Raw genomic sequence first — 27,439 nt, 5'->3', positions numbered from 1 at the left:
AGAAATAATAAATTTAAAGAATATAAAAAAAAAAGAAGAGAGATAGAAAAATTAAATTTTAATTTAAAGCCAAGTGGCACAACCAAATAAAAAAGAAAAAGAAAAAGAAAAGATTGTGAAATGAAAATATGTATATATGTAAAATAATAATATGATTTAGCTTATTTCAAATTATTTGTTATATAGTTATTTGTTGTTTGTTTGTTTGAATTACTGTTATTACATGAATTTTGATTTAAATTTTTATTTATATAAAAAAAAGTTGAGCACCACTAAGCAATTTGCTTAGCACGTAGGAATTTATTTTTCCTCGCGCAGGTTGTAGATTCAAAGAGCAGTAGATCAAGATCTGCATCAACCCAGCCAGAGTTACATCATCATCTATATTGGGGTATATTTTATAAATTTTTATATGAACTTGATTTTGGAAATATGGCATGTACATAAGGTTTTAGAGATAAAGTTGAATATGCTTTGAAACAGATATAGTTAAATATTTTAATTTTGGTGTAAATGTGGATGATTAGTATAAGTTTATGTGTTGAGATTAATGAAATGTTATGAAGCGTTTGATCGAAATTGAAACTGTTTTGATGTTGAAATAAGTTTGGGGGTTAAGGTTGATATTAATAGAAGTGTGATATTACTTTTTACAGGTGAAATTAAGTCCATATTTTAGGGGAAACTCTGCCGGATTTTCAGGAAAAAAAAAAAAAAGTCATGATGTTCATGATACAAAGTAAAGGAAAGCTAGGAGAATTGTTACAAATGTAATGTCTCCGACTCGATTAATTAAATAATCGGGTAGGGGGTGTTACAGGTCCTCCACAGATTCGAAAGTCAGACACTTTCGGAAGCAGGTTCGGAAGCCGAACCTGGATCCTTTTGGGTGGCAGAACCCGATTCTGCCATCCCGCATTCAGCCCTCCAAACTTTCCAACACGCATCCAACTATTCTAAAACATGTATATACACTCATTCATGCATATAGGGGCATAAAACTATCCTAAATCCCAACAAACAACAACATATCAACACATAAACATACATTTATCATTTAACTAACATAAACCCTCATATTTTACAACTAGCCTAAACATGCATTAAAAACCCCTTAACCCTTCATAAAACTTACTTAAAACATCATAAAAGGCGTGGATCTACACTTACCTCTTGAAGATCGAGAGGAGGTGTGATCCCAACTCGGAGATATGGAGGAACGAGCTCCGGGGGTCTTCAAGCTTCAAAACTTTGACCTTTAGCTCAAAAATCTTCAAAACATGATAAAACCTCGTAAAAATCTTGAAGGATTTGAGGAGAAAACACAAGATCATAAAAGGGGTGGCAGAGACTCACCTTGCCCGGAAATGGGGAGAGAAAACTCGCCCATTTTCCGGACAAGGGGCCCTTTATAGGTGGCTGGCCAGACTACCTTCGGGGGCCGAAAGTACCTCCGAAACTCCACCAGGTTCGGCGGCCGAACATGAGGTTCGGAGGCTGAACCTGAACTTTTCCTCCAAGGTGATTTCTTTCAAAAAAACAAATTTCTTTCTCTAATTAAGACCATAAAAACCTTTAAAACATTAAAACATTTTATGAAAACCTTATATTACCCTTCTAGAAAGCTCCGACATCCGAGAAACTCCGGATTCCAACGGAGATTCCACCGGAAGGTATAAATTTTGGTGCCGGGGTCTAGCTGGGTATTACAAAGTTTCAAAATGTTACTCTTTACGAGTAAACTAAATGAACAGAGTTTTAAATCTCCAAATGTTACTATTTATTGATAACTCAAATGAACATGGACCTGAATCTCTAAAAAAAAATTTTAAATATTTATAGGTGAGACGCTGATACCATGTAGAAAGATAATATTTATTGTATTTCACAATAAATATTACAATCTATTTATACACGAGAGACTGTATTTAAATAGGAAGAAAAATCAAGTTTATAATTATACAATTTCTAAAATTAAATAACTGACACATCTATCAATATTTACTTTCTATATTAACATATTTATTTTTATAATGATTAATATTATTATTATTTAAAAATTATATTTTCATAACCCATTTAATGAATTATTTTTCATTTTCATTAAACTAATTTTTAAATTAGAGATCGGATATAACTCCATTAAAATTGAATATTCAATGTTATTAATATCCACATTATTTTTTAAAAAAATTCAAAAAGATACTTCCTCATTAAAATTGCTTAAATCAGATGGAATTAAAAATTAAATTAATTTAAAAGTCCTGAAAATGGAAATCATGATTATTTTTATTTATCCTAATCGCAAGATGAAATCTTTTATTTTAATATTAAATGAGCTTAAAGTTAGATTATAATCAGATGTATTTGATTGTATAATAGAAGTAAAATATCTGATTCCACTCCAACAAGGCAAAAATTGTGATACATGCACCAAATTTTTTGTTTCTTTTTCAAAGCCACAATCAAAACCCAACCAAAATCTTCTCACAATTGATTTCTTTCCACTGCATAATTTTACACACTTCAATCATTCCATTTATAAATGAAATGGAAATAATGTATAATTTATTATTATAATACAGATTAATAAATAAAAAATTATTAGAATTTTGTAAGAAATAATTTCACTTCAAATTATTTAAGTCGAAATTACTTGAATTTTATTTATTTATTTTAATTTTAAATTTATTTTTACTTTTAAATAATGATTACTCCTTATAAAAAGAAATTAATTTAATAGTGACTATTAATACTTAATACATTTATAATTAATATTAAAAATTTTATTATATTATTTTATTAATTTTAAAAAATAATTTTATTTTTAATAATAAAAAATTATGTAAAACTTAAATTTTAAATATTACAAAAATATTAATAATGTAAATGATTATATTTATAAAAATAAATATTTATATTTATTTTAAAAAGAATGATGAATAAATTAAATTAATTTAAATTTTATTATTAATTTATCATTTCTATTTATAAAAAAACTCATTTGTTTAAAATCAATTTAAATATAAAAGAATTCAATTGAAATTTTTTATATTAAATAAATTAATAATAAAATCTTAAATTAATTTAACTTATTCATCATTCATATTATTTTTAAATTAAGCATAAATATTTATCCTTATAAATAACAATAATTTTTATCATATTCATTTGAAAAAATATTGTTAATATTTTTATAATATTTAAAATATGAATTTTACATAATTTTTTACTATTAAAGATATAAAAAATAATTTTTAAAATTAAAAAAATAATATAATAAATTTAATATTAATTATAAATATATTAAGTATTAATAGTGACTATTAAATTAAAATAATTTTTATAAAGAGTAATTATTAATTAAAAATAAAAAATAAATTTAGAATTAAAATAAATAAAAAATACAAGATAAAAGAAAAAAAATAAAAAAATTAAAAACTAATTAAATAAATTTTATATAAATAATATTCAGTGAAATAATTTTTTTATAAAGTTTTAATAATTTTAATAAAATTTATTTTTAATTCAAAATCAATTCTCATAAAAATTTAAAAGACTCATACTATTAATTCTGCTAAATATAAAATTTTAAAAATAAAATAATTTATTTCTTTTGAATTCCTTCAATGTAAAATAATTTATGATTTTTATAAAAATTTAGACTTTTTTATAAATTATTTAAAATATTTAATATTTTTATTTTATTTCTCTATATAATAAGTAATTTGTGGCGTATATTAATTTATTGATTAATTCGATAAAAAATTATATTACATATCAATAATATTAAATAAAATTAAATATTATACATTTTATATTTTATATTTTTATTAAACTGTAATATGTATTACAAAAATGAGAATAAAAAGTAAATAATAAAATTAATAAAAAATATAAAAAAATATTTATTTTAAAAATTATTTTATTAGTCAAATACAACTTTAAATGCTATATTAAAATTTTTTAATAATTTTTTAAATTTAATTTAGTTTTTTTGTTATAATTGAGGTAAAATGAAAAAATTTAGTTTTATTATTTAAAATTTTAAAATTTAAATATAAATATGAATTAATGTAAATGTTTTAATTTTTTTAACTAATAAATATTTTAAAAAATAATTAGATCGTAAATTTTTTATTAAAGTTGATTAAGATAAATATTTAAAATTAGTACAAATATAAATATGAAAGAATTAATTTTTCTATTTTAAAATTTAAAAGTTAGAATATAAATATAAAAAATATTAGATGTTTGATTTTTTTTATTTAATAGGCCCTTAATAAAAAGAAATCAAAATCGAAGGTAAGTTCACAAGGATCGATGGAAAATATATAGAAAAGTTAATAGAGAAAGTCTTGAAGTTGCCTGTGATATGGACTTCGGCCCATCAGGATTGATTATTTAGGTCTAATATATGGGCGAAGTTGAGAGAAAGACCCAAAAGCCCATTACAGCACCAACCCACTCACTCTTTTCAGGGTCATAATCTTCTCGGTGAGGATCATTAGTGACCAGTCGCCATTACGATGGATCAACACTGGCCTCGAATTTCACTGGCTGAAAACCAACAAAAGCAGTAGCCATTAAGAATTCAAGTAAAACAGCAAGCAGAAATGTAATTCAAAATGCAAAGCAGCTTAAAACTTGAAGATCATCTTCTGCTTCATGTAAAAAGCCGTAGACTCGTCATAGGCTGATGAGAAAAGCCAAATACATGAGTTCAGTTGGTGCTAACACAAAATTAATGAATTCCTACGAATCGAAAGTTTACTTCAAAACGAATTCAATTTCATTACTAATTTTCTCAGAGTGCTCTGAAATGGGCTGGTTCTCGTAACCCAATATCCCAGAGGATTTCAACCTTCACAGGGGGACTCAGGAATCAGCCATCTCGAGAACCTACAATCTAGTCTAGGTCAATATGTCCGTGACATCACGTAACGGGGAGTCATTCTCCTTGTCCCGCCAACCTGATAAAGAAGAAGAAGGAGCAGCAAGAGCGCCATCGGAGTGACGTCGAGATTGAAGGCAATGGCCTTGAATTGTCTTACCCTTTTCCTTTGGACAGAGATCCAGTGATCCCGATGAAGCCAAAAAGATGTAGTCTCCAATCTGATCTCAATGTCATCTTTCTGTATATATATTCTCGCAGTTATATGCTCGAACACTGCATAAGCAGAGGCCATGTTTGCGAGCTTTTCTGACCCCCTTAGTTTATGTAGAGCCCCTCTTGCAATTGGCTACATCTATTTGCTACTCTCTTCAACCTTCACGGCAGGGCGATGATCGCTACTGGTTCTGCTTGTGAGTTGGCGAGTTAAATATTTTCTTTTTGGGAGGTCCATGCTTTATACTCTGGTTTGTGTTGAGAACTTGGGAGTTAGCTTCAAGTTGGGATATGATCTGTTTTGGTTGTTGAATGGTTTTTAAGAGAAGAGAAGGAAGAAGGATGATTTTTTTAGTATTTGCTTTAATTAATATTGTTAGATTAAGGACGAGTGTTGGATGAGTGCTTTATTCTGATGTGATGTTGAGGTTTGATCTCCACGGATGAAGCAATACTCGTTGAAAACACTTTTTTTCTCAGTGAATCAATTCAACGGGAATAAAATTTTATTTCAGTCCACGGAGTGGGGATATTTCTCCAACTTAATTAATCCAATGAGTCCTGGAATGTAGCCAGGAATGAGAGAGAGGTGTAGTAGTAGATTGACGAGCTGTACTTTGAGAAAGAAGAGAAGGAAGACGGGGAGGAGGTTAAAAGAACAATAACGGAATGCTAACGGAGTCCAGTCACGTGAGTTTACGTCATAATAATGGGTGAATTAATCAGTAAAACAAAAAGAAATTAGCTTGGTTAAATATAATTTTATCTAAAGGCTGAGAACCTTACATTAATCAATTATAGAAGCGAAAGATAGACTTTTTGACAAGCAAATGATTCCGGGACAAGCGAGAGACAAGGATAAAGCATGGCCAATTATGGTCACGTGTAGATTTGCCCTGTATTATAATGCGACAAAGAGCTTTTAGATTGCATCATGTACATATATGGCTGGTGACTTCCACGCCATATGCATAATCATCATCGTACCTTATCATCTAATTTTTTTTTATTTTTTTTTATACTTTCTTATAATATAAATACCCATCTTCTCCCTATTTCTTGGGACTGAGCTCTAACATGCACGTACAAACAAATATTAATCAGATTAGGGCGGAAAAACGAGTATAAGAGACAAATTAAGCAAGGAAAAGAAAAGAAAAGAAAAGAAAAGAAAAATAGTGAAAGAGAAAGTTCATATAAACCTGAAAAAAACAAGAGCACTACACAAGCTCAAAAATCTCAAGGCGTGACAAGCCTAAGTGGGGTGCATTATCATGAAAGATAGATCCCAAATTCTCACAGCCCTCTGCTTCCATCCGCCCCCCACTTTTATCTTTCTACACAAGTCAACCCAACATTCATCACTCCCACCTTCAATTAACCAATCACTTCTGCCCACATTATCAATTCCCATATTCATCACCCGCCCTAATAATTTTTGTTTTTTCTAAACTCTATATCCTAACTCTCTCCCTTCCCTCCCCCAATGTATCTACCAATTCTCCATTTTTCCCGGTTTATTTCCGGCGGACTGTGAACGTTTGGAACACCACGCTTCCACTTGCTGGGAACTCATCCACTGCACAACTCCGGCATTTCATTCCAAGTGGCTCCACTGCATGTGCAACCCTTGTCCACACTTCAGGGCTCGTGCATGTTGTAGAAACTGACATGGTTGCCGGCCGGAAAACCTGCACCACCTTCTTTAAAATCTCGGCTATATGATTATTATTGTCGAAAATGGACCCCACACACTCAAAGCTTGCATAGCTATAACCATCCTCCGGGGTGACATGAATGGTAGAGTAACGATCATTATCAATCCCATTCATGGAGTATCCACAAGGGTCAAACGCAAAATCACAAATGATAGCTCCTGGATTGATATTTTCTATACCAGTAAGTTTCGTCATCTCTTTTCCGGCTACGTCACCGTTGCTGCCATCTCCGGGAGGTTGAAAGAACTTGCGAGCCAAGACGCGGTCGAGCTCTGTCATGCAAACCTCAATAGTGTAAAGCTCATCGTTTTGGGATATGATGTGATTTTGGCAAGTAGCAGTAAAAACATGCCAAGAATGAGAAGCCATTTTCGAGGGCATAACAGAGGCTTTTCTATAGCAAAGATCAGAGGGGAGGTTCTCTTCAATATAGATGGCTTCTTCTCTGAAGCTGGTGTGAGGGAAGGGCTGTGACTTGGGGAAGATAAAGCTACCTCTGGTGTACCTACAAGAGCACAAAGTGAGGCCAAGATTGCAAGCATAGCGTAACAATGGACGGATGGATTTGAGAAGCTGGGTGGTCCCACATGTCTTGATGATGATCTTGGTGGGGTAGACAAACAAGCTTGATTCTGATAATACGTAGGCATCAAAATATTGGTTCCCAACAGCAGATACCACACTGCATTGCACAGCATTTAAAACTTTAACTAATGACTCGAAATCAAGAAGTCTAAGACCCATATTGTCCACTACAGGATCATCACCAAAGAAGTGAAGCTCCAGGCGCTTCTCAAAGCCTTCAAAACCAGACACAGCCATTGATGATTGAATCAAAACTAAAGAAATCAAGCAGGAAACAGAGGAAGGGATAGAGAATAGGAGAGAAAGTTTAAAAATTTTTTTGTGGGTATGAACTGAGGAGCGACTACAGGTGAGAGAGAGAAGAGGGGGCTGTATGGGATTTATAGGTGGGTGGGAGAAAAGGGAAGATTGAGACAGAGTGGGGCTGAGGAGAGGAAGATAGTGATTGAAGGAGAGAGAGGGGGCATGCGGATGAGGCAACCAAGAATCATGATTGCAGCCATAATGAAGTGAATAAGATGATGATATATGGTTTCAAGAAAATTAAGATTTTTCTGAAAAAAAAAAAATTACTTGTAAAAATTAATAAAATCTTTCTTCAGACAAGAACAGGGGAACGGATTTTATGCCCACGCGCATGCATGTTTTTTTTTTTCTCTCTTATGTTCTCTGTCTATATTCTCACTACCAAATTGACTACTGAATCTGAGTGTTCTCTGCCACAATTTCCAGTCAGTTTCCAGCCACTATATTCTTCTACTGCAAACTGAATATAAGTGAGTTTAATTTTTCTAAACTCGAGTTTACTCTACCTGTCATACTAAAATTACTTGGAAGATTAGCAGAGACATTTTGGAAATGGTGGGGACAGGTCAAAATAATATTCAACATCCACCAATTAGAAACCATGCAGTGTGGCTAACTCATTTGCATTTCAAATTTTTTTTTATTGAACACAAACATAATCATATATTATATAGACTAGATGTTGTTATTACAATAAATTTTATGGTGTTGTGACCACAAAAATATGTAATAATTAAGAAAGTAATGAGATGTTAATTTGCAGTTTATAGATAGGCCAGATTTGAAGTAGCTACAGGAAGAAAAACAGCATAAAACACACAGCAACATAATGAATGAAAAAAAATTAAAAGGTTTCCTCAATTGCTTAAAAGAATATATATATAAATATTATAATGGGCAATTGGACAATAGAAAGGTGAAAACTATAGTATGATATTGAAGCACCTTGTCGTTTTCAAAGAAAGGCAAAGTCTTTAATTAACTTCAAATTTTTTAAAAAAAAGGAAAATTAAAAGGCTAGCTAGACGTGCCCAAATATCATCAATATATTACCGTAAAAATAATAATTATGCACAACACAAACTACACAAATTTATAAATCCTATGTATATGAAAAAAAAAAAAAAAGAATGAAGCATGGCAGATAGATAATGAGAATATCCTTGAATTAGGGAGAGCCCGTACGTGAATTGAAAAGCACTCACTCCCATCATGTTTATTCTCCATGCAATATTTCATCTTAATTACCATTATATATTCCTAATTAAATCCAATTTTTTTAACCATATACTCTCAGTTAAAGTTCAAATTCAAAAGGGTATCTGCATAATCATCATTTGATTGTCAACTAATTACTCTCATACTTCTACTATGATATACACATCAATGGCTTTTTTTTTTTCTTTTAAAATTTTCGTATTTCATATGTATTTAGTAAAATATACGAATGAACGTAGCTCAATTAGTAGAATTGAAGTGATAACATGCATGATAAAGTCTAGGAAAATAGAGTGTAAAAAAGAAAGAAAAATGGATACGTAGAGAGAAAGAGTAGTGGGAAAAAAGCAATGATGGAAAATGGTGAGTTTAGAAAGAAAGTGAAGAGTTTTAAGGGAAAGGGAATGATTCAGAATGTAAGCTAATGAATAATCTTATGGGAGATGTGGGTGGCAGCCTCCATTATTACCACAATTCCCACATCTTCAGCTGCACGCGCACCCACCAAACTCAAATACTCTTTGTGCTCTAAAATGGTCAAACACTTCCAATTATATTACCAAGTGTTTGAATCAAATCTTACTTTAAAAGTCTCCACCAAAATCCCACCTTTTACATCAAAAGATGCAATCAAAATCTTTTTTCTTTTTATCTTTTGAATTCATAATAATTTTAAAAGTAATATTTAATTTTTTTTAAAAAAAAATTATAAAAAATTAATATTTAATTAATCACTATTAAAACAGTCTACCACTAAAACAGCTAACCGCTTGAACACAATTTTCCGATGGAAAGCTAGTAATTTTCTTCTTTAGAGCTTAGCTAAGCTAAAGACATAAGGTGATAGTAATCTTAACTTTTGGGCCCACTAGTGCAACTTTTGAACCCTAAAACACCACCTTTCATTCCAGCCCAAATCATGCAAGCTAGCCTTAAACCCATGATTGGTCCCACTCAGAAGTTTGTATGTGTCCCCGACAACCACCATGGCTGGACCCACACAACTACACATCATCTATTGTGTGCCCTAACTTCTTGGCACACAAGCACAAGGGGGTCTAGTGTTGATGATCTAGGGCTAAATTTGTTGCTTGGGACATGGAGTCCCCACAAAGGGGTCCTAGGTTGGGCAGACATTTCAATCTTGTTGGGCATGGAAACAAGTTGCCTTTAGCCGCCATACAATGCATTGCCTTGCATGCGCACATTTACCACACACATGTGCCATTTTTTTTTTTATATATTTGAATTATTTTTATTTCTGTGGAATTTTTTTGAGTTTTTTGCTGGAACAGTAATGAAAGCAATAGCTCTCCGCGAGTGCTACTGTAACATGCGTAGAGAAGTTTTGACAAAATTAAAGGAAGGCCCACCACCACTGTTTTCTTGGATGTGTCTGTGCCTATACCTGTTTCATAGGTTAGTGCCCAAAAGTTGAAAGATTTCAGACACCTAGAGCTTCACTCTTATGGATTCCAGTCACAATATCAACAACCACCAAAAAAAAAAAAGATTTAAACCAAATCTCATCATTTGAGATGTCAATCAAAATATTCTGGAGAGAAAAGAAGAAAGGTTAAGATTTAAAAAATGTGCATAATCCGAGAAGCCATGGTTGCCCCCACAAAGATATTAATAGAAAATAACACTTTCCCCAGAGTGAGCAAATAATATTTTGTACCTCGAGCCCAGCCGTAGGCTGAGACTCCAAAAATTTTATCTCCATGGATGGCAAGATCTAAGAGAGAAAGAGAAGGTCACCAGCAAGCTAACATCATTCCTCGTGCTTGCCTATATATGAAAATCTATTTAAAAAATATAAAAACATAAATAAAAATCCATTGGCTTGAAGCAACCATGATTCTACTGTGTGTGACATTTCTTGCTCACTACTGTCTTATTCGCCTCCTCTCCCGTACGGTTCAAGTCTGCAGTGTGCTCAACTGACCCACACAATCATGGCCTGTTACGACTCACCACACATCGAGTTGGCTCGTTTACAAAAATAAAATAGTTTATATGGATGTAATTAACATTAAGGTTGTAAATGGAATTTGTAAATTATTCCATTTATGATTGAAGTTGAAAATTGAAAAATATTTTAAAAAACTAATTTAAATTGTTTTAAAAAATTATATATAATAAAATTAAATATTAATAAATAATATAAAATAGAGGCTGCCCATTGTAGAGATCAGTTGGTGGGTGGTGACATAAACACATGCGTCATTCCTAACGTTTGGGTGCAAAAGTCGGAAGCCAAAACCCAGGAGAGAAGAAATAATATTAAGAATTTGAGAATATAAGAAATATAATATAAATACAGAAATTGAGAATTTCAAGAGATTTGATGAAGTGGGAGAAAGAGGCAATTGATGAATAGCTTTAAAAGAGAATGAGGGGGTGAGGCATGGATATGTAAACATGGAGGCCATCATGTTCCCTCTGCTCCAAACTCTCTACTCTGTCCTCTTCCAAAAGTTGCCATTAACTTATTACTCAGCTTTTTAACATTCCTTACTCAATAGCCCACTCCTATCCATCACCACTCCAATTTTCTTTTCTTTTCTTTTCTTTTCTTTCCTTTTCTTTCACTAACTCTATCACTTCACTGGACCAATCTCCACACTTCACTTCCTCCAATGGGAATATAAGCAAGTGTGTGATTAAGCACGTCTTAATTCTTGCTTTAATGGGTGCTTTTCTAATGATTAGATTTTAATAATAATCTCTTATTCTTTTTTACAAATATACACTTAACAATATTTATTTAATGCACTCTATTATATATAAAAAAATTATAATATTAATAATGAATACACTCTATTCTCATAAGGAAATATGTATTTATTATTAAAATTATTGAAGTAAAAATAAAAAAAATATCGTACTCATATGAGTACTAACTTTCTTAACCTCTTTTAAATTATAACTTTACATATTAATAAATGTATTTAATCTATTTTAATAGACACAAATAATGTATTAAATAAATGATATAGTGTTAAAACCACATCTATTTAATTTGATTGACTTTTATTAGATTTATTAAATTTTTATGTTTGCTTTTAAGATTTTTAATTTTAATCTATTATTTAATATTTTTATTTCATTTACGGTGTTTTTTACTGGTCAAAACAAATTAAGGAATGAATAAGTTTTTGAGAAGAAATCCTATATTTTTTAGAGATTTTGAAAAAACATATAAAAATATAGGTAACTCCATATTTTTATTTATACTATGTATTTTTACATTTTGTTTCGTGTTTCTCTCTAGATATTATATTTTGAGGCCGAATCATCCAATATAAAATACGGGATACATTCGTGTTTTTATGGTTTATTTCGTATTTCACTATTTTCTATGTGCTCCGCCTTATATTTTTGCCAAAAATCCAAATTATCCGTCTTTTCTACTAGGGCCACATATTAAAAGTTTCAAAAGATTATAAATACATTATAATTGAGATATTAAAAACTTTTTACTCACTTTTAAACATATATATTTGGCAAAAATCGCGAATGATTTAAAAAATAAGATTTAAAAAATGCAGAAGGAGAAATTCATACATCTAGATTTGTGTTTCTTATCTTATTCTTTTAACTTTTGTTGATAATTATTTTAAAATAATTTTGGATAACTTCTCAATAGAATATATTGTTGAATTCTTAAAAATGAGTAACTAAATTCTTTTGTTAGGAAACTTGATATAGTTTGGATTATTTATTCTTTTTAATTTATTTGAGTTAATTTTTTTATTAATTTATTATTTAATTCTTGAGATTAATATTTTTTAGTATCTACAGGATACTTGAATGATTTTATCCTGAAATTAATACGAAAAAAAATATTTTAGGACTAAATTGAAAATCGAGTATCACAAAAATATTAATTCGATTGAAAATAAAAATTTAACGTGCAAAACACTACACAAAATGATCATAGTGTTTATAAAATTAATTAGAAAATTATCATATTATTGAAAAATAGGTGATAAGTTTTAGTTAATTAATTTAGTTTTACTCGACAGAGAATCAATTACCTTAAAATTATTTACTCTAGATTTGATAATTAGATCAGATTGTTAACCAAATAAACTAATAGAATCATATACAATTGAAATCAAAATACCATAATACTTGATATTAATTATTTCATGAATTCTATTGAGTGTTTAGTTTTATTTTCTTATTTTATTTTAAATTTATAATTTTGATAGTTTAAATAATAATTAAATTTATAAATATTTTAATATTTAATTTTTAATTTATGTGAGTACAATACTCTATTCCTTTTAATTATTTGAAACAATTCCATACACTTGTTATTATAGTTGTTAAAACAACAGTAGCCTTATATCTACTTAAGATATATTCTTATTCTTCTTTAGTTTTCTAAAGAATACATACTGTTGTTAGGTGATAAATTAATATATTGAAAACAATAATAATTAATTAATATTTTTGAATAATTAATTAATAACTTGGTAATAAGATTTATTAATGGACCCATATATCCAGTCAAGTATATATACCAATGTTCCTAGGGCAAGATTTTCTAGGTTGCCAAACAATAGAGAGGCATGAAGAAACCCATAAGCTGGTTTTGATGAAGATTACTAGTTGCAAGGGAGACAAGAATCTACTGGGGAAACGAGAAGGAAAAGAAAAGAGTATATAATATAATCATTAAAATGTTGATATTGTCATGAGTAGATTGTATGCTTAACGTGACTCAATTAATACTTTGTATATTTATTTTCTAATTAGCTTACATTATTAAATTTACTAATTAATTAATTAGCTTTCTGTCAGTATAAAGAACAATGACTTTTCCTATTCAAATCTTTAGCTCAAGAGTAGTGAGCATCCTTTGTTTCTCACACAATGCTAAATCCTTTCCAATCAATTTCGATCGGATAACCCAATTTTTTTATAAATGCAGAGGATTTTTTGTACAACCCTAAATTTAAATTAATATTTCAAGATTTCTTTTTTAATCAACAGCTCATAATCTATTATTAATAGTGGAGTCTAATATTTTAAGTAAAAATAGTTTTAAAAAAATTATGCTCTGACGTTAATCATAAATATAATCTGGTAGACATTTATTTAATTTGATCGACAGTACGAAGACCATCAACTAGCTGTTACCTAGGTTAGAATTTATTCAAAGAGGAATTCCAAGCAACAGTTCCGAATGGAATTATCTAATAATAATAATAATAATACTCTTATTTTTTTAGGAGATTGGATTAGGGGATTCAAATCTAGATTTTTACTCATTGGCCCAAATCGTACTAGACCTAACATACTCCTATTTAATACATAGATAAAAAATAAAATTTATTAATTTTAAAAATAATATAGTAATAGAGCAACAAAAGTAGAGTACATTAAAGAAGAATATATAAAAATATTATTTATATTAAATATATTTTCTTAATATAAAAAAAACTATTATTGGTTTATTTTTGCGGATCGAACTGAGCAACACTAACGATAAAAGGCAATTACAACAACGAAATTACCAACCAATCATTATATTACAGAATATGGAAAAACATGAGCAGCAAAGATGGAAGCACTTGACTGCTTGAATTAGGCTGTGCCACAGCCATTCTCCCAATAAATCCAGTAGAAAGACATGACGGCTCAATTCTAACAGAAAATGTACCGTTTCGGAAATTTACAACATTCCCAAAAAATTGTCCTTCATATAGCCAACCCACCAATATCTGACATTTATCCTCATTTCTCAATACTCTAATAGGCTCCGCAGACTATATGATGAGCATCAACAGACTGACAAATATCAAAAACCTGAATCTGGCTAAGTAATTACCAGTCAACACGCACAGAATTTCAAAGCATGCAGGCACGCTGTAGCTGATTGGCAATGGCAAGCTTTGCGACAAAATCCATGTGCTTAAGCTAAGCTGTTGCTGCAGATGGACACTTCCCCAATGTATTCCACAATATATAATCCCCAGAAGTAACCTGTTGCAATCCAACAGAATGGCTATAATACAAGCAACGAACATATATACGTGTGTGTGTGTGCATATATATTCTAGTTTTAAGTATTTTTAATGTCAAATCAATTGAAAGAACTGGGAATAAAGAACTGTTCTGTCCGGTAGAGGCTTCATAAATTTGTATTACAAGGACACAAAGATGAGGCTTGTATTGTGATTAATTGTGAACTAAGAAAAGGGAGAGAAATCATCAAGAATATAAACAAAATAACTCCAGATATGACAGAACTTATTTTTCCTTTGATTGAGAGTTTACAGTCACAAAATTTTCATACAGTAGACACAGATGTCAAAGTTAAATATTGGAAATCCCTAAACAGAAGAAAGCAGAAGATACAGGCAATGGTTACAAGAAAAAGTGGTAGAGATACAATTGAAATGAGCTCAGGGAAGAAACACTTCACAGTGCAAATATGCTCACACAATCCATTGACAGACGAAAACAAAACAAGTTTCAGATGAAGTTAGTCAGTTGCTTGCTCATAGTTGTCTAAATGCCTCAAGACTTCAAATGATTGGATTGAAGAAAGATTACCTGAGTTGACAACTCCACAGGCGCTTTAACAGCTGGATAAATGCTCACCTATGTTCAGCATGATATGTAAGAAAGCTAGCAAATAATAGCAAGGCATAATATTTCATAAGCCTATTAGTATTGCTAATCTTAAAATGTCCATTTTGATGAACACATACAAAATGCATAAACTCCTTTTTGAAATTCATATTTTGCAAGACTCAACCAGGTGGCTCTTCAGACATAGGCAAGACCCATTCCCAAGTCAATAGTTATGTTCCATTAACAATGGGCACAAGCCTGATGCCTTAGACCTATTGGGGTGCAAATGAAAGAAAAAATGAGTAACTTATGACCGACATTAATAAAATTAAAAGCATATGCTGTAATTTGAAAGGTGCACAAAGTTTTGAATGTATTAGACCATGAAGCCTAAAAACAAATATGTAGAACTGTTACTCTTATTCTTGCATCTGCAAATGTGTCATGTTATGTTATGCAAAATCAACTGCCCTTGAAAATGAGAAGAGACATAAAGAAGGGAAAAACTCACAGATTTCGGATCAATGGACATTGCAGATAATGAAGCCCCAGTTATCTTGAAAGACACCTGTTACAAAAGTACAACTTATGCATGAATTCAGGTGCCTTCACAAATGCATGAAACCAACGAAATATAAATAGATGGAGAAAAAGAACATACTTTAGCATAATTATATGCTTGCCAGCAAAATGGCTCCTCTAGATCAACTGGTGGAAGATTCTTGCTCATTTTCTCCATTAAGAATTCCTCCACATTTACCATATTGTTTGCACTCTCTGCCTCAACATCACTATCTCCATCACTCATGTTTCCAGAACCAGACTTTGAGGAAGGCACTCTTTGAATTTGCCATGGCGCAAATCGGACTGTTCCAGGGAAAGTTGCTTCAATACTTCTCGTGAGACCCCTGCCACTTGGAATAATTTTCCATTCAACTGAATGCTCTGTTGTTGAAACAGCTCCAACAGAAGGTGTCCCTTCAAAAGACACAACTCTTCTTCTTGGAAAAGGCATAGTCACATTACAGAATTCCATTGCTAAAGGAGACTTGTAACCTTCCATTATCCGCAACTTGAATAGAAATGCACCTTCATCCTCAGAGACCATTGACAACTGGTAAAACCCCATTACTGGAGGACCGAAGGCACAATTTGCCTGGTAACGCACCAAAACAAAATTGCCAAGTGGTGGTGAAAACATGATAGCATGTTTATCCACACCATGTTCTGGAACTTGAGCACATGGATGGAATGATAAGACCTCAACATGAGCCTTGCTCAACCCGGTCAAAGGAAGCGATACATCAGGCAAGCCTTCCAATTCTGCTCGACAATTTATTTGGCCAGCAATGGATATGGTATCTGAAATGTCATCTCTGTCATACATGGCAGCATGAACAGTCTCATGAACTGTGAATAGTATTCTTTGCTTTCCTTTGTAAAGGTATGGTTTCCATGCTGGTTGTTTCAAGTCTGTTGGGGGCACATCTGATGAAGAAAAGCCATTAGCCTTGATAGCAAAAATATTGGAGTAGTTGAGGTCCAAGGGAGTACCTGTAGAGAAAAGAGTAGCTACATATAAATAACTAGTAAGATTAGGCAGATGCAAATTGCTACCAATTAAAGGCTTATAAAGTTGAAAAAAGAGAAACCATCATATGAAGTACCAACCAAAGGGCATTGCACTGCTTATGAAATTTCGAAGTGCATCTTTATCCAATGGCCTTGAACCAATTTTTGGAGCATCTGATGCAACAGCTCCAATTGCAGCAGTGCTGGATGGAGTGGCTGATGCAACTGGTGCAGCCACTGGTTTTGCCCTGGAGGAGATGCCCGATATCCCTATGCTTCCAGTTAAGGAATCCAACAGTCCTCCCACAGATGGTGACACACTTACAACCACCTCTGGATCTACCATATCACCAGTAATTATATCACCAATAGCAAGTGCTACCATAAATGCCCTGTATTGAAAAATTTAGAACTAGTGTTCAAAGGCAAATTGTGTTACCATGTAATGATAAAATATTCACATCTACAGGATGAAATATTTTCAGAAAAGTAAAAGGGTAAATGCATTATCATTCCAAGTTAAAAAAAAAAATGCCTTTTCAGAGACTTAAAATTCTATTAGTAATTGTGACATAAATAGTCACACATTAAACAAGTGAGATTTGGCTTCCAATAAGGCATTATCTTAACCAAACACATTCTTCAATCACTTCAATACCCAATATGATTTATACTTGGCGACAGTTCATGTTGAACTGAAAGCAGAGGTCATTGAAAAGCAACAAATGAATTTGTTGCATGATACTTAAACTCGATCCTGACAGGACACAGAATAGGCATAACTAAAATATCGAAGACTAAATATTCAAAGATCAAAATAATGGAATGGTCATATCCAATTCAAAAAACATGCAGTTTTTTTCTCCTCACGTATTCCCTGTTTTCTTCATGATGAAATGTTAAGACATGCAAGAAGTCAATTTACCAATATTTTAATTTTTGAGTGGTCCATGAGACATGCTACAACACGATCCAGGGGGCAATTTAGATCCAAGTTTTTTGGGATGAAGAAATCCCATAGTGATATATATTTATGATGACTGGAACTGGCAAAGGCAATGGGATGTGAACAGGAGAGAGGAAGGAAGTAAGGGCCCTGGCCTCTTGCCACTTTGCATACATCAGCCAAACTCTGAAGGCCACCAGTGGCAGAAGATAACCCACAACATCCACAGCTTACCACTGTTAACAATTGGTAATTGCCATCTGAGAACTTTTGTTCCCTACTCCCACAACAAGATTTACATCCATATAAACTGCTTATCCATGGTATCCAGTAAATTTATTCTATCAAATGCTATACACCAAACAACACCTCAAAGGTTGTAACAGATGTAAAACAACACTACTTACAACATCACTCCAAAATGAGCTTGAGAGTAGAAGACAGGGAAAAAGGTAGAAGAAAATTTTCAAGAGATATTTTTATGTTACATCATTATCAAACTAATTTTACAACTTACCATACCCTGTGATGGATGGAAGATCAAGCAGGAGAGAAGATATGCTTTCGTCCACTCCAACAGCATTTCCACAATCAGATCTACAGCATAATCTTGAATACACTTTTAAATGCCTTGGCTCAATCAAAGGCAAAGCAAGAACGCAATAAGGTCCCCTTACATGCAAAACTAAAGGCCATAATAGATAACTCTCTCCTTCCTCCTCTGCGCCTATACGAAGGCTTATTATATGACGCATAATGGGGTCATCAACCCAGGAGTCAGATCCTTGAGCTGACTGAGTCACCCTTATGCCATACCCACGTGTTGAGCCCTGACTACGAAGACACAAATAAACCAGTAACTGATTAAAGCAGCCCAACGAAGAGTTCCCACAATAAACTATTTTTATATAAAAGAAAAAGGTAAGAGCATTGTCCATGTGGTATTTAAACAAAAACAAACAAATATAATCAGCATAAAACTGCTAAATTCATAATAAACTTGAAACCATCAGTAAGCTAGTAGCCAATACAGTAATGAACCACCTGAGGTGCCAGTATAAATTATAAAAAGATATCACAAGCACATTCAATGATTTAACAAATTTAGTAAGCTAAAATGTGGAGAGAAAATAAAGGAGGATAATAATGAGCCAACCTTTTCTTCCGCTCCATAAATGCAGCAGCTATCTCTGAATCATTTGGAAGCACGGGTAGAGCAGTGTACTTAACCGGATCCTCATTTGAACTCTCGTTTTCGGTCTTGCAAGCAGCTCGCCACTGCCTCTCCACCACCGGAAATCTCCTATTTTATTTGAAAATATGAAGAAAATATTAAAACACAAGAAACCAACCCACTTTGGGACAGAAAATTCAAATCAACCACAAATAAATCCAACTGGCTTCAAAAAAGAATTCGATTAAAAAATTGATATCCAATCAACAGATCGGTAAGCAATGGTCAGAGATGCCAATAAGTTAATACATAGGATAGGTGTTTGTGATTTTCTGGTGAAACCTGGAGAAAATTACGCCGTCGAGATTGTTGATGATCCACAGAGCTCTGATGCTGCAACCGCCAGGCATGTGGGCTCTATTCTTCGCCTTAATCTCTGTAATTTTGTTTGGAAACTATGAAGTAGGAACAACTCGAAATACCTCAAGCGCACGGGGACAATGACGACACAAAACGACAACGTTGTCCGGAAAAGCAAATTCCATCAAAGACCCTCTGGAACGAGACGGGAGCCGGGGAGTTTAGTTTTTGCGAGTACAGTCTTTTAAAACCTTTTTATCTTGTGTCCTGAAGAAAAATGTTGAGTGTACAATGATAAGATCGCGCATTTAGGGTAAATTTATTTTTTATTATTAAAATATAATATTTAGGCTCACTGCATGGAAAAAAATTTTCAAAAAAACACTTTATATTTTATTAATTTGAAATACTCAAAATATTAATTAATAAAAAATAAAATCATCTTAAGGAAAATAATTCGAAAAGGAAAAATATTTTTTATTTTTTAATTTTAATAAAAAAAGTAAATGTCATAGATATTTGAATCAAGTACCAAATATAATTAATTTATACAAAATTAGAAATATGTATATGAATATTTTTTTATTTTACAATTAATATAAAATTAATTATAATTCTCACATATACAAGTATGATAATCAACAAATCAAGGTCACTTTAGTTTATTAACAAAAAGAAATAGTTTAAGAGTTATATATAACAAAAAAATGCATTATGCTTTATGATCTCATATATAAATAAAATATTTTTGCTCAACTAATTAAATAAATCAATAATAATCGAGGAAAAAATAGATTGAAAAAAACTCTCGATTTTCTTAGTATAGAATCACAGGAGATGAATAATCGACATGAACCAAAATATATTGAAATTATTTGTTTTACCATGACTTTGAATTACACGGATAACTAGAATCCATTAATTTAAGCGGTTTTTTCTTCAGAAAATAAATAATATACGAAAAATATATTTCAAGAGAACTTTTTTCTAATAAATAACTTATTTGAGAAGTTATTTTAAAATAATAGTGTTGAAATTCTCAAAATTCACAAAAAGCAAAAAAAAAAAAAAAAACAACGATTACGATCTTTTTTAATTGGCAAATATGAAAAATATTTTTTATTAAACAAACAACCTTGAATCCTCTATTTTTCGCTTGACATTTTGGTGATTCTAACAGTTTACAAATTTAAGAAACGTTTCTCTAATATATATACTCCTCTTGTAAAAAAAGCTCTTAAATGGTGCTTTATTACAACCTTTTTAGCTCTTCTTCGAAGAAGAAAGACATTATACATCAAAAAAAGTTAAATATAAGCCCAAAGAGAAAATCATAAGCGAAGCTGATGAACAACTGACTTTTAAACGTCTCAAATTCCAAGGCCTGAACAGTTGAACCAAAACTTTACTGAAACCCAACCGAGAGCAGACAGGACATACGGGTACAAAGATGTGGAATCTAAAGATCCACGCATAGGTAGGAAATAACAGTGCCTGCTCTTCTTTTGGTCCTCTCACTGACCTTCCACTTCTCAACCAGGACCTTCTTTATGTTTGGACAACTAGATACCACAGTGGCAACTCCAGCTGCCGTTATACCTGGACAATATACCACATGGCAGGACTCCAGCATTCTGCAATTTTTAACCAGGTGTGTTAGCCCCACATCAGTTATTTGCCGGCAGTGTGACAGCACTATCTCCTTCAGTAATGGGCATCCTTCTCCTAATTCGGCCATTGCCATATCCCCCAAATTCTGTCCAAAATGAAAAAACATTGATACAAATATTACACTAGTTAGAATACCAACTGAAGAAATATAACAAATTGTTATATTTGTTAACCAGTTGAAAAACAATATATATATATATATATATATATATATATATTCTCTAATAGCCAAGACTATACATGATTGATAGAGTAGGATCAGAGTAAACTCCAAACCTCAACATCAAAAGATAATCAAAGATATAGTTGATCAGAGTAAACTGCAAACCTCAACATCAAAAGGTAATCAAAGATATAGTTAGTAGTGTACACGCATAGAATGCAAGGTGCAAATCCTTGCAATTTTACAACAATAACAATCACCTCATCTTCCCCACTCCCCACCCCATCACCTGCCAGTTCAGATCGTACAGAATGTAAGATGCAAATCCTTGCATTACCACAACAATAATCACCTCATCTCCCCACCCTATCACCTGCTGATTCTAATATGCACTGTATTAAGTGCAAAAATATGAAGTTTCTGTAACTAAACTTGATCTAGTAATATAATTGCCATATAAATGTAGCATTTTCTCATTACAAAAATAAGCCTAACAATTTTCAGAAATTCCACCTGAAAAAAGACTAAACACATTTCTAAGTAGCAAGTACTTGATCACATTCATTAGCATCAAAATTCAAAATTTTCCTATCAGACTGAACCTTTGAAATACAAATCACAGTTATTAGACAAGGCATAAGCAGAAAATATGCAACCATGCAAACACAGAGAAACAAAAAGAAAAAGGGAGACCAGTGAAGAGAGATAGCACACCTGAAGTACGCTCACATCTATGTAACTGAGTTCAGGGCACCCTCTTGCAATAGCTATTATTCCAGCATCACCAATTAGGTGGCAACCACTAACATTCAGATGTTGCAAGGAGCAACCTTGACCTATGGCAATAAGGGCCTCATCCCCCACCCTATTAAATAAAGTAAGTAAGAGCATCTAAAATCCACAATGTATCATATACAGTGTTGGTGATGTCATGAGCAAAATATGATGTATGTTTCAGAGTGAAATTCCCAAATAAAACACAAAGATGAAAAGGAAAAGGAATACTAACTGAAAAGTCATTTCAAGTTTTGAGCAGATAGAGAAAAGCATCTAAATTTGGGTTGTAAAGTGCTTTACCTATCGCAAAACCGAAGGCTAAGATCAACAAGAGACTTGCAATTCTCACCAATGGCCATGATTCCCTTGTTTCCGATCTAAAAATGAAAATAGCAAGTGACAAACTATTCAGTGCGTCAAAAAAATGTACATTACCACCATGGCAAACAGATTTATCATACAACTAAATAATGACAAGCATGACTAGGCAAGCTCTTCAGAAGAAAAGAACCTCATGTAAAAGACCATTCATCACCTAGATATGAAGATAAATCATGGTTCCCTTGGTTTTCATCTCCCAAATTCATCTAATCGTTTGAAAATGAAAAATTAGGAGATTGTAAATTCAATAAACCACTCATAATTAATAGCAGTCAAGAATCTTGTTAGGCAGTCTTACAATTGCAACCATTTAAGCTATAGCCATAATAAACATGATATACTGAATAAAATATATCCACTATGTAAGAGAGAGAGAGAGAGAGAGAGAAAGAGAGAGAACCTCATAACATCGGCGAATATGAAGTTTCTTCAAATTCCTACAGCCTCTAGCTATACTGCAAATGGCATCATCACCAATACTAGAGCAGTCTACAAGATGAAGAGCCTGCAAAAACTTGCAGCCCTTTCCAATTTCAAGAAGAGCATGATTACCGATCCTTTGGCAGTATTGCAGAGCCAACTCAGTGAGGTGTCTGCAAATAGTAAAAAGATTCACTATTGACACAACAGAGACTGTCTAATGGAAACTCATAAGATACATGTTCACAGTTAATATAGAAAGTAACACAACCTGCAGAAATCAAAGGGAAAAAAATTTAGGAAAAAGTACTAAAAGGAACCTGCGGTTTTTGGACCTTGACCAATAATGGACTACTTTGATTTTGTCAACTTGTACCTTCTATTACAATCCATTAGCAAATATAGAACTGTCATTTACTGTTAAGTTAATATTGCTATGGCGGACAGCAGACGTGGTGTTAATGCAGTGCTGAGCGTTTTTATTAAACAACTATTTGGAATTTGGATAAAATTTGCAGATGCAGCATAATACAAGGTATCAAATTGACAAAACTTAAAGCACATTTTATTATGTGTCAGAGTGTGAAACTGCACGATTCTTTGTACTATTCCAAAAATAACCGCAGAGAAAGAAAAGTGATATAAAGATTTCTCTTTTAAATAAAATCCAACAAGAAGGAACGCAGAAGAGAAAAATCCGAGAAGCAAAAAATAAAAGATAAAACGTACGGGCAAGATCTTCCAATGGCTTCCAGTCCAATCGTTCCAATATTGTGGCAACCATTGACGTCAAGATGTGACAGTTCCCTACAACCAGTGGCAATTGCTTCTAAACCCTTGTCGCTCAGGAAATAGCAATCACTTAGAGTAAGATTTTTCAATCTCTTACACCCATCACCAATGGCACGCAAGCCTCTGAAAAGAAAAGCCAATGGCCTTAGACATTATGAAACATCACGACAATCTAAAAGTCTAAACAACCTAAATTAAATTCCCTAAAAAGCAAAGGGAAAAAAGAAATCGGATTGTTGAATACCACATTGATTTAGGATAGGGTTAATATGCCCTTATAAGACCTTATGCACTCTTCCCCTTGAACTAAATTTTAGGGTGAGATAGGCCTAACTCAAATTTAACATGGTATATCCCAAATCGATGTGGGGTAGGGTAATGTGGCCTTCATAAGGGCTTTTGGCACTCTTCCCCTTGAGCAAAACAAATAGCTCATGTCACACTTTTGTGGTTCAGTTCAACAAGAGCCGGACTATTAATTTCAAAAGGAAGAGAAGATGCACTGACTTGTCAGTAAATCGCTGGAAACTGTTTAAAGCCAATAACTCCAATGACAAACAATGGGTTCCCACAGCTATCAAAGCCTCATCTGTAACATTAATACATTGTAGTCTCAAGACTTTCAAAGAAGGGCATCCTTGGGCCACAGAAAGAACACCACCATTATGGATGGATTCTGAATCCAAAGACAGATTTTCAAGTGATTTGCAATAAGAGCTCACTGCTTCCAATGATAAGTCCGTTATTTTTGCACAAGCAGCAACACCTAGAGACTTTAGTGATTTCCCACAGCCCTGAGCTAATTCAACCAAGCCCGTGTCAGTCAAACCTTCACAAAAACGCAAGTTCAACTCTTCAAGCCGCTTACAACACTTCCCAACAGCAGCCAAACCCTGATCCCCAACATAGCAACCCTGTGGAAAATGGAGAAGGGAGGATAGTGATGGGGGAGGGGAGACAAAAGCAAAAAGAAAGTAAGAAACTAAAGCTTAAATGATGCTCATGATGTGTGAAGGTAAAGTTCACTAGCAGAACAATCTGTGAATCAACATGTGCAAGCATCAAAAGTCAAGAAGACAAGTAAAACAAATTCACTTGTATGTGTGACACTATACAGCTCCTAGAAAGTACTCGAAAGTTAAAATTTGAAACTAGACATGAGATCATCATGAACATTTCGACACACTTTCAGTGAACTTATTGATATTCATAAGTGTTACCTGTAAATCCAGAGAGATTAAGAAACTGCATTTGTAAGCAAGAGACACTAAACCCAAACTTGAAACAGTGGAGCACCAGATCAAGCTCAACTTTTCCAGCCTTGGAAAGCAATCGCCAAGAGCACTTAGACCAGCATCAGACAAAACGTTTGATCCAAGCTGCAAATCTTCTGATAAACCTTTCTCAGAGTGTAGCTTAAGAGTTGGTGCAGAATGATCACCACCCCTTCTTCTTCCCTGTACAACGAATTATAGTAAATCCACTTGGAAAGACTATATGCACTAGATGAATAGGAATTCTGTGAACGGCCAGTTAAATTTCCAATTTCCCATCCATTAAAAAGCAGAACAGCACCGTCAGAACTCCTTCCCGAGGGAATGATAGTTGGTTAATTCAGAATCAACCAACCCATCTAAACCTGACTATTCTCTTCCAAGGCAATCATGAGTTCATGCTCGTGCTAATCCTTTACCTGCCCTCATTAGTAAAGACTAAAGAGTAGCAAAGGACATGCCATTGCCTTTACCATCTTAACCTTTTTTGCACTTTAGCCAAACTTCTAAATTCTAAAATAACAAGCCACAATGATAAAATGAAGGCCAAAGCTACAGCTTCATTTCACAACACAGTGAAATTAGTATCTTCCACATTTCACATGCTTAATTTGATCCCAACAACACTTATGAATATGCAGCTATAACTTTTTTCCTGGAAGAATATGGTCTAATATTGTCCTAGTGTGACAATGCTAAAAGTTGAAACTTCAACAGGTGATATATACTGCAAGTAATCAACCATAGTTTTGCCTATTGATGTTAAAGAGGCAGCGGTATTATTTCAAATTCCACCTATATCTCAGTTTCAATTTGCTAGGCATCATGGGAATACTCCTTCATGGGTTATCAATGGCCACGGCTGTATAACCAGCATAAGTCCACGCCTAATTTAGCTAAAATTGCGTTAAGGGATTGTAAGTCATGGAATTTTAAGTAATTTAGCCAAAATAAAAAGATACAGCAGAACAGCTTCCAATCCTACTCGTAATTATCTGAAGTAACAGTTTGTTCATGCAAAACTCATAATCCCCCCCCTCCCCACAACCTAACAATGTACAACTCTTCAAAAACAAAAAGTAGTTTCTTTCTTATCAGCCTTCGTGTTTTACAAGTTAAAAAAATATAACAAATTAGAAAATTACATTTTTAAGAAATAAAAAACAAAAACAATGTCCCATATAAAAAAAACCAATTTAAATAAGACTGACCAACTTAATCACCATAATTCAACATAAAATAGTCCAAAATCAAACATTAAAATGAAAAAGGAATGCGTAAAACACAATCACATATACGCATATAAGCAGCATCAGCATCAATTTGAAGGCGTCCAATCTGAATTTGAGAACAGGTGATTTGTTTCTAATAATCAAATTAAATAAACGTTGTCAAAATTAGGTTAAACTCTGCAAAGAAATCGCCACACAGATAAAGAGCGATAATGGAAGCATCAAATTTTAGGCTTACAAATTGAATCGGAACTGGAATAGAGAGTCTCTCATCAATGTGAATGGTTTTGACATTGTGAAAACGGCGGGCAAGGAGCTTGACAGAGAGGTCAGGATTGCCAGTAGCGCCGATACGGAGAGTGGTGCGGCTAAGGCGCTCGAGTTCCAGCCAGCGGCGGCAGACGAGAGAACAAGCATCGCGGGTGGATTTGGAGTCGAGGTGCCTGAAGATCTCAAAGATGAGCCCGTCAGGGAGACAATTGTTAATCCAATCCTGGCCTCGCATGTTAAGTGAGGTGAAAATGGATTTTTCCGAAACTGAAATGCAAAATAGGCGAATTCGCAGAGAGAGGAATTGAAATTGTGGATTGGAGAGAGTTAGTAAGAGAGATTGGACATGTTAATAGAAGCAAATTGGAAGGAAATCGGTGGAGTCGGCGTATAGAAGGGAGGAAATAATTGGGGTTTGCCTCTCCCTCGTCTTTTTCATATCGGTGACTCTGTTGAATGACACGCCACCGCTCCTGAATCACATTTTTCCACAGATCATAAATTTCATTATATTTAATTTAATGATTCATTAAATATTAACTCTGTAAAGTAATTTAATATTATTTTCATAGTTATGAATGACCCATTAATTACACATGCTATCCTTTATTTTATTTTATTTTATTTTATTGTTTTATTTTATATTTATTTGTATTTTTTGAGTCATGAGCTCATTTCCTTTGTATCTTGCCCTCTTAGCCATATAACAATTTAAAGTAAAATAAATTAAATTAAATTTTATAATTTATAATTATTGCTATTAAAATTGAAAATATTCAATTTCTTTTAATTAAAAATTAAAATATTATATAAATTTATAATAATTTATTCAAATTTTTATGGTATAAAATTAAATCATATCAAATAAATAATGAA

General features: G+C 32.7%; 3 protein-coding genes and 1 long non-coding RNA gene across 4 annotated transcripts; 1 reads left to right on the top strand and 3 right to left on the bottom strand.

The window, feature by feature from the left end:
• The first annotated feature begins 297 nt into the window (after nucleotides 1–297).
• On the top strand, nucleotides 298–820 carry LOC122723230. Its single transcript, XR_006350191.1, has 2 exons — nucleotides 298–391; nucleotides 657–820. It is a non-coding gene; the product is annotated as an uncharacterized LOC122723230 (long non-coding RNA).
• A 5,468-nt stretch (nucleotides 821–6,288) lies between these two features.
• On the bottom strand, nucleotides 6,289–7,856 carry LOC110611148 (S-adenosylmethionine decarboxylase proenzyme 4). The gene has a single exon (XM_021751295.2). The coding sequence runs from the start codon at nucleotides 7,648–7,650 to the stop codon at nucleotides 6,628–6,630; it is 1,023 nt and encodes a 340-aa protein (XP_021606987.1). The 5' UTR covers nucleotides 7,651–7,856; the 3' UTR covers nucleotides 6,289–6,627.
• Nucleotides 7,857–14,349: 6,493 nt separating this feature from the next.
• Nucleotides 14,350–19,837, bottom strand: LOC110611909 (AP-5 complex subunit mu). Its single transcript, XM_021752470.2, has 8 exons — nucleotides 19,566–19,837; nucleotides 19,206–19,352; nucleotides 18,572–18,883; nucleotides 17,203–17,495; nucleotides 16,193–17,085; nucleotides 16,043–16,099; nucleotides 15,511–15,558; nucleotides 14,350–14,937 (listed from the first exon to the last, which is right to left on the bottom strand). Exons 1-8 carry the CDS (start codon nucleotides 19,631–19,633, stop codon nucleotides 14,872–14,874), a joined length of 1,884 nt encoding a protein of 627 aa, XP_021608162.1. The 5' UTR covers nucleotides 19,634–19,837; the 3' UTR covers nucleotides 14,350–14,871.
• An 834-nt stretch (nucleotides 19,838–20,671) lies between these two features.
• LOC110611381 (F-box/LRR-repeat protein 4) lies at nucleotides 20,672–27,060 on the bottom strand. Its single transcript, XM_021751675.2, has 8 exons — nucleotides 26,532–27,060; nucleotides 25,008–25,244; nucleotides 24,295–24,701; nucleotides 23,725–23,910; nucleotides 22,976–23,168; nucleotides 22,495–22,571; nucleotides 22,132–22,282; nucleotides 20,672–21,339 (listed from the first exon to the last, which is right to left on the bottom strand). Exons 1-8 carry the CDS (start codon nucleotides 26,796–26,798, stop codon nucleotides 21,043–21,045), a joined length of 1,815 nt encoding a protein of 604 aa, XP_021607367.1. The 5' UTR covers nucleotides 26,799–27,060; the 3' UTR covers nucleotides 20,672–21,042.
• Nucleotides 27,061–27,439: the final 379 nt, after the last annotated feature.

This window comes from Manihot esculenta, chromosome 3 (genome assembly GCF_001659605.2).
Source record: "Manihot esculenta cultivar AM560-2 chromosome 3, M.esculenta_v8, whole genome shotgun sequence".
In the NCBI taxonomy this organism is placed as follows: Eukaryota; Viridiplantae; Streptophyta; class Magnoliopsida; order Malpighiales; family Euphorbiaceae; genus Manihot; species Manihot esculenta.
Note: the sequence above shows the minus strand (reverse complement) of the source record. Positions and strands in the feature narration are given on the sequence as shown.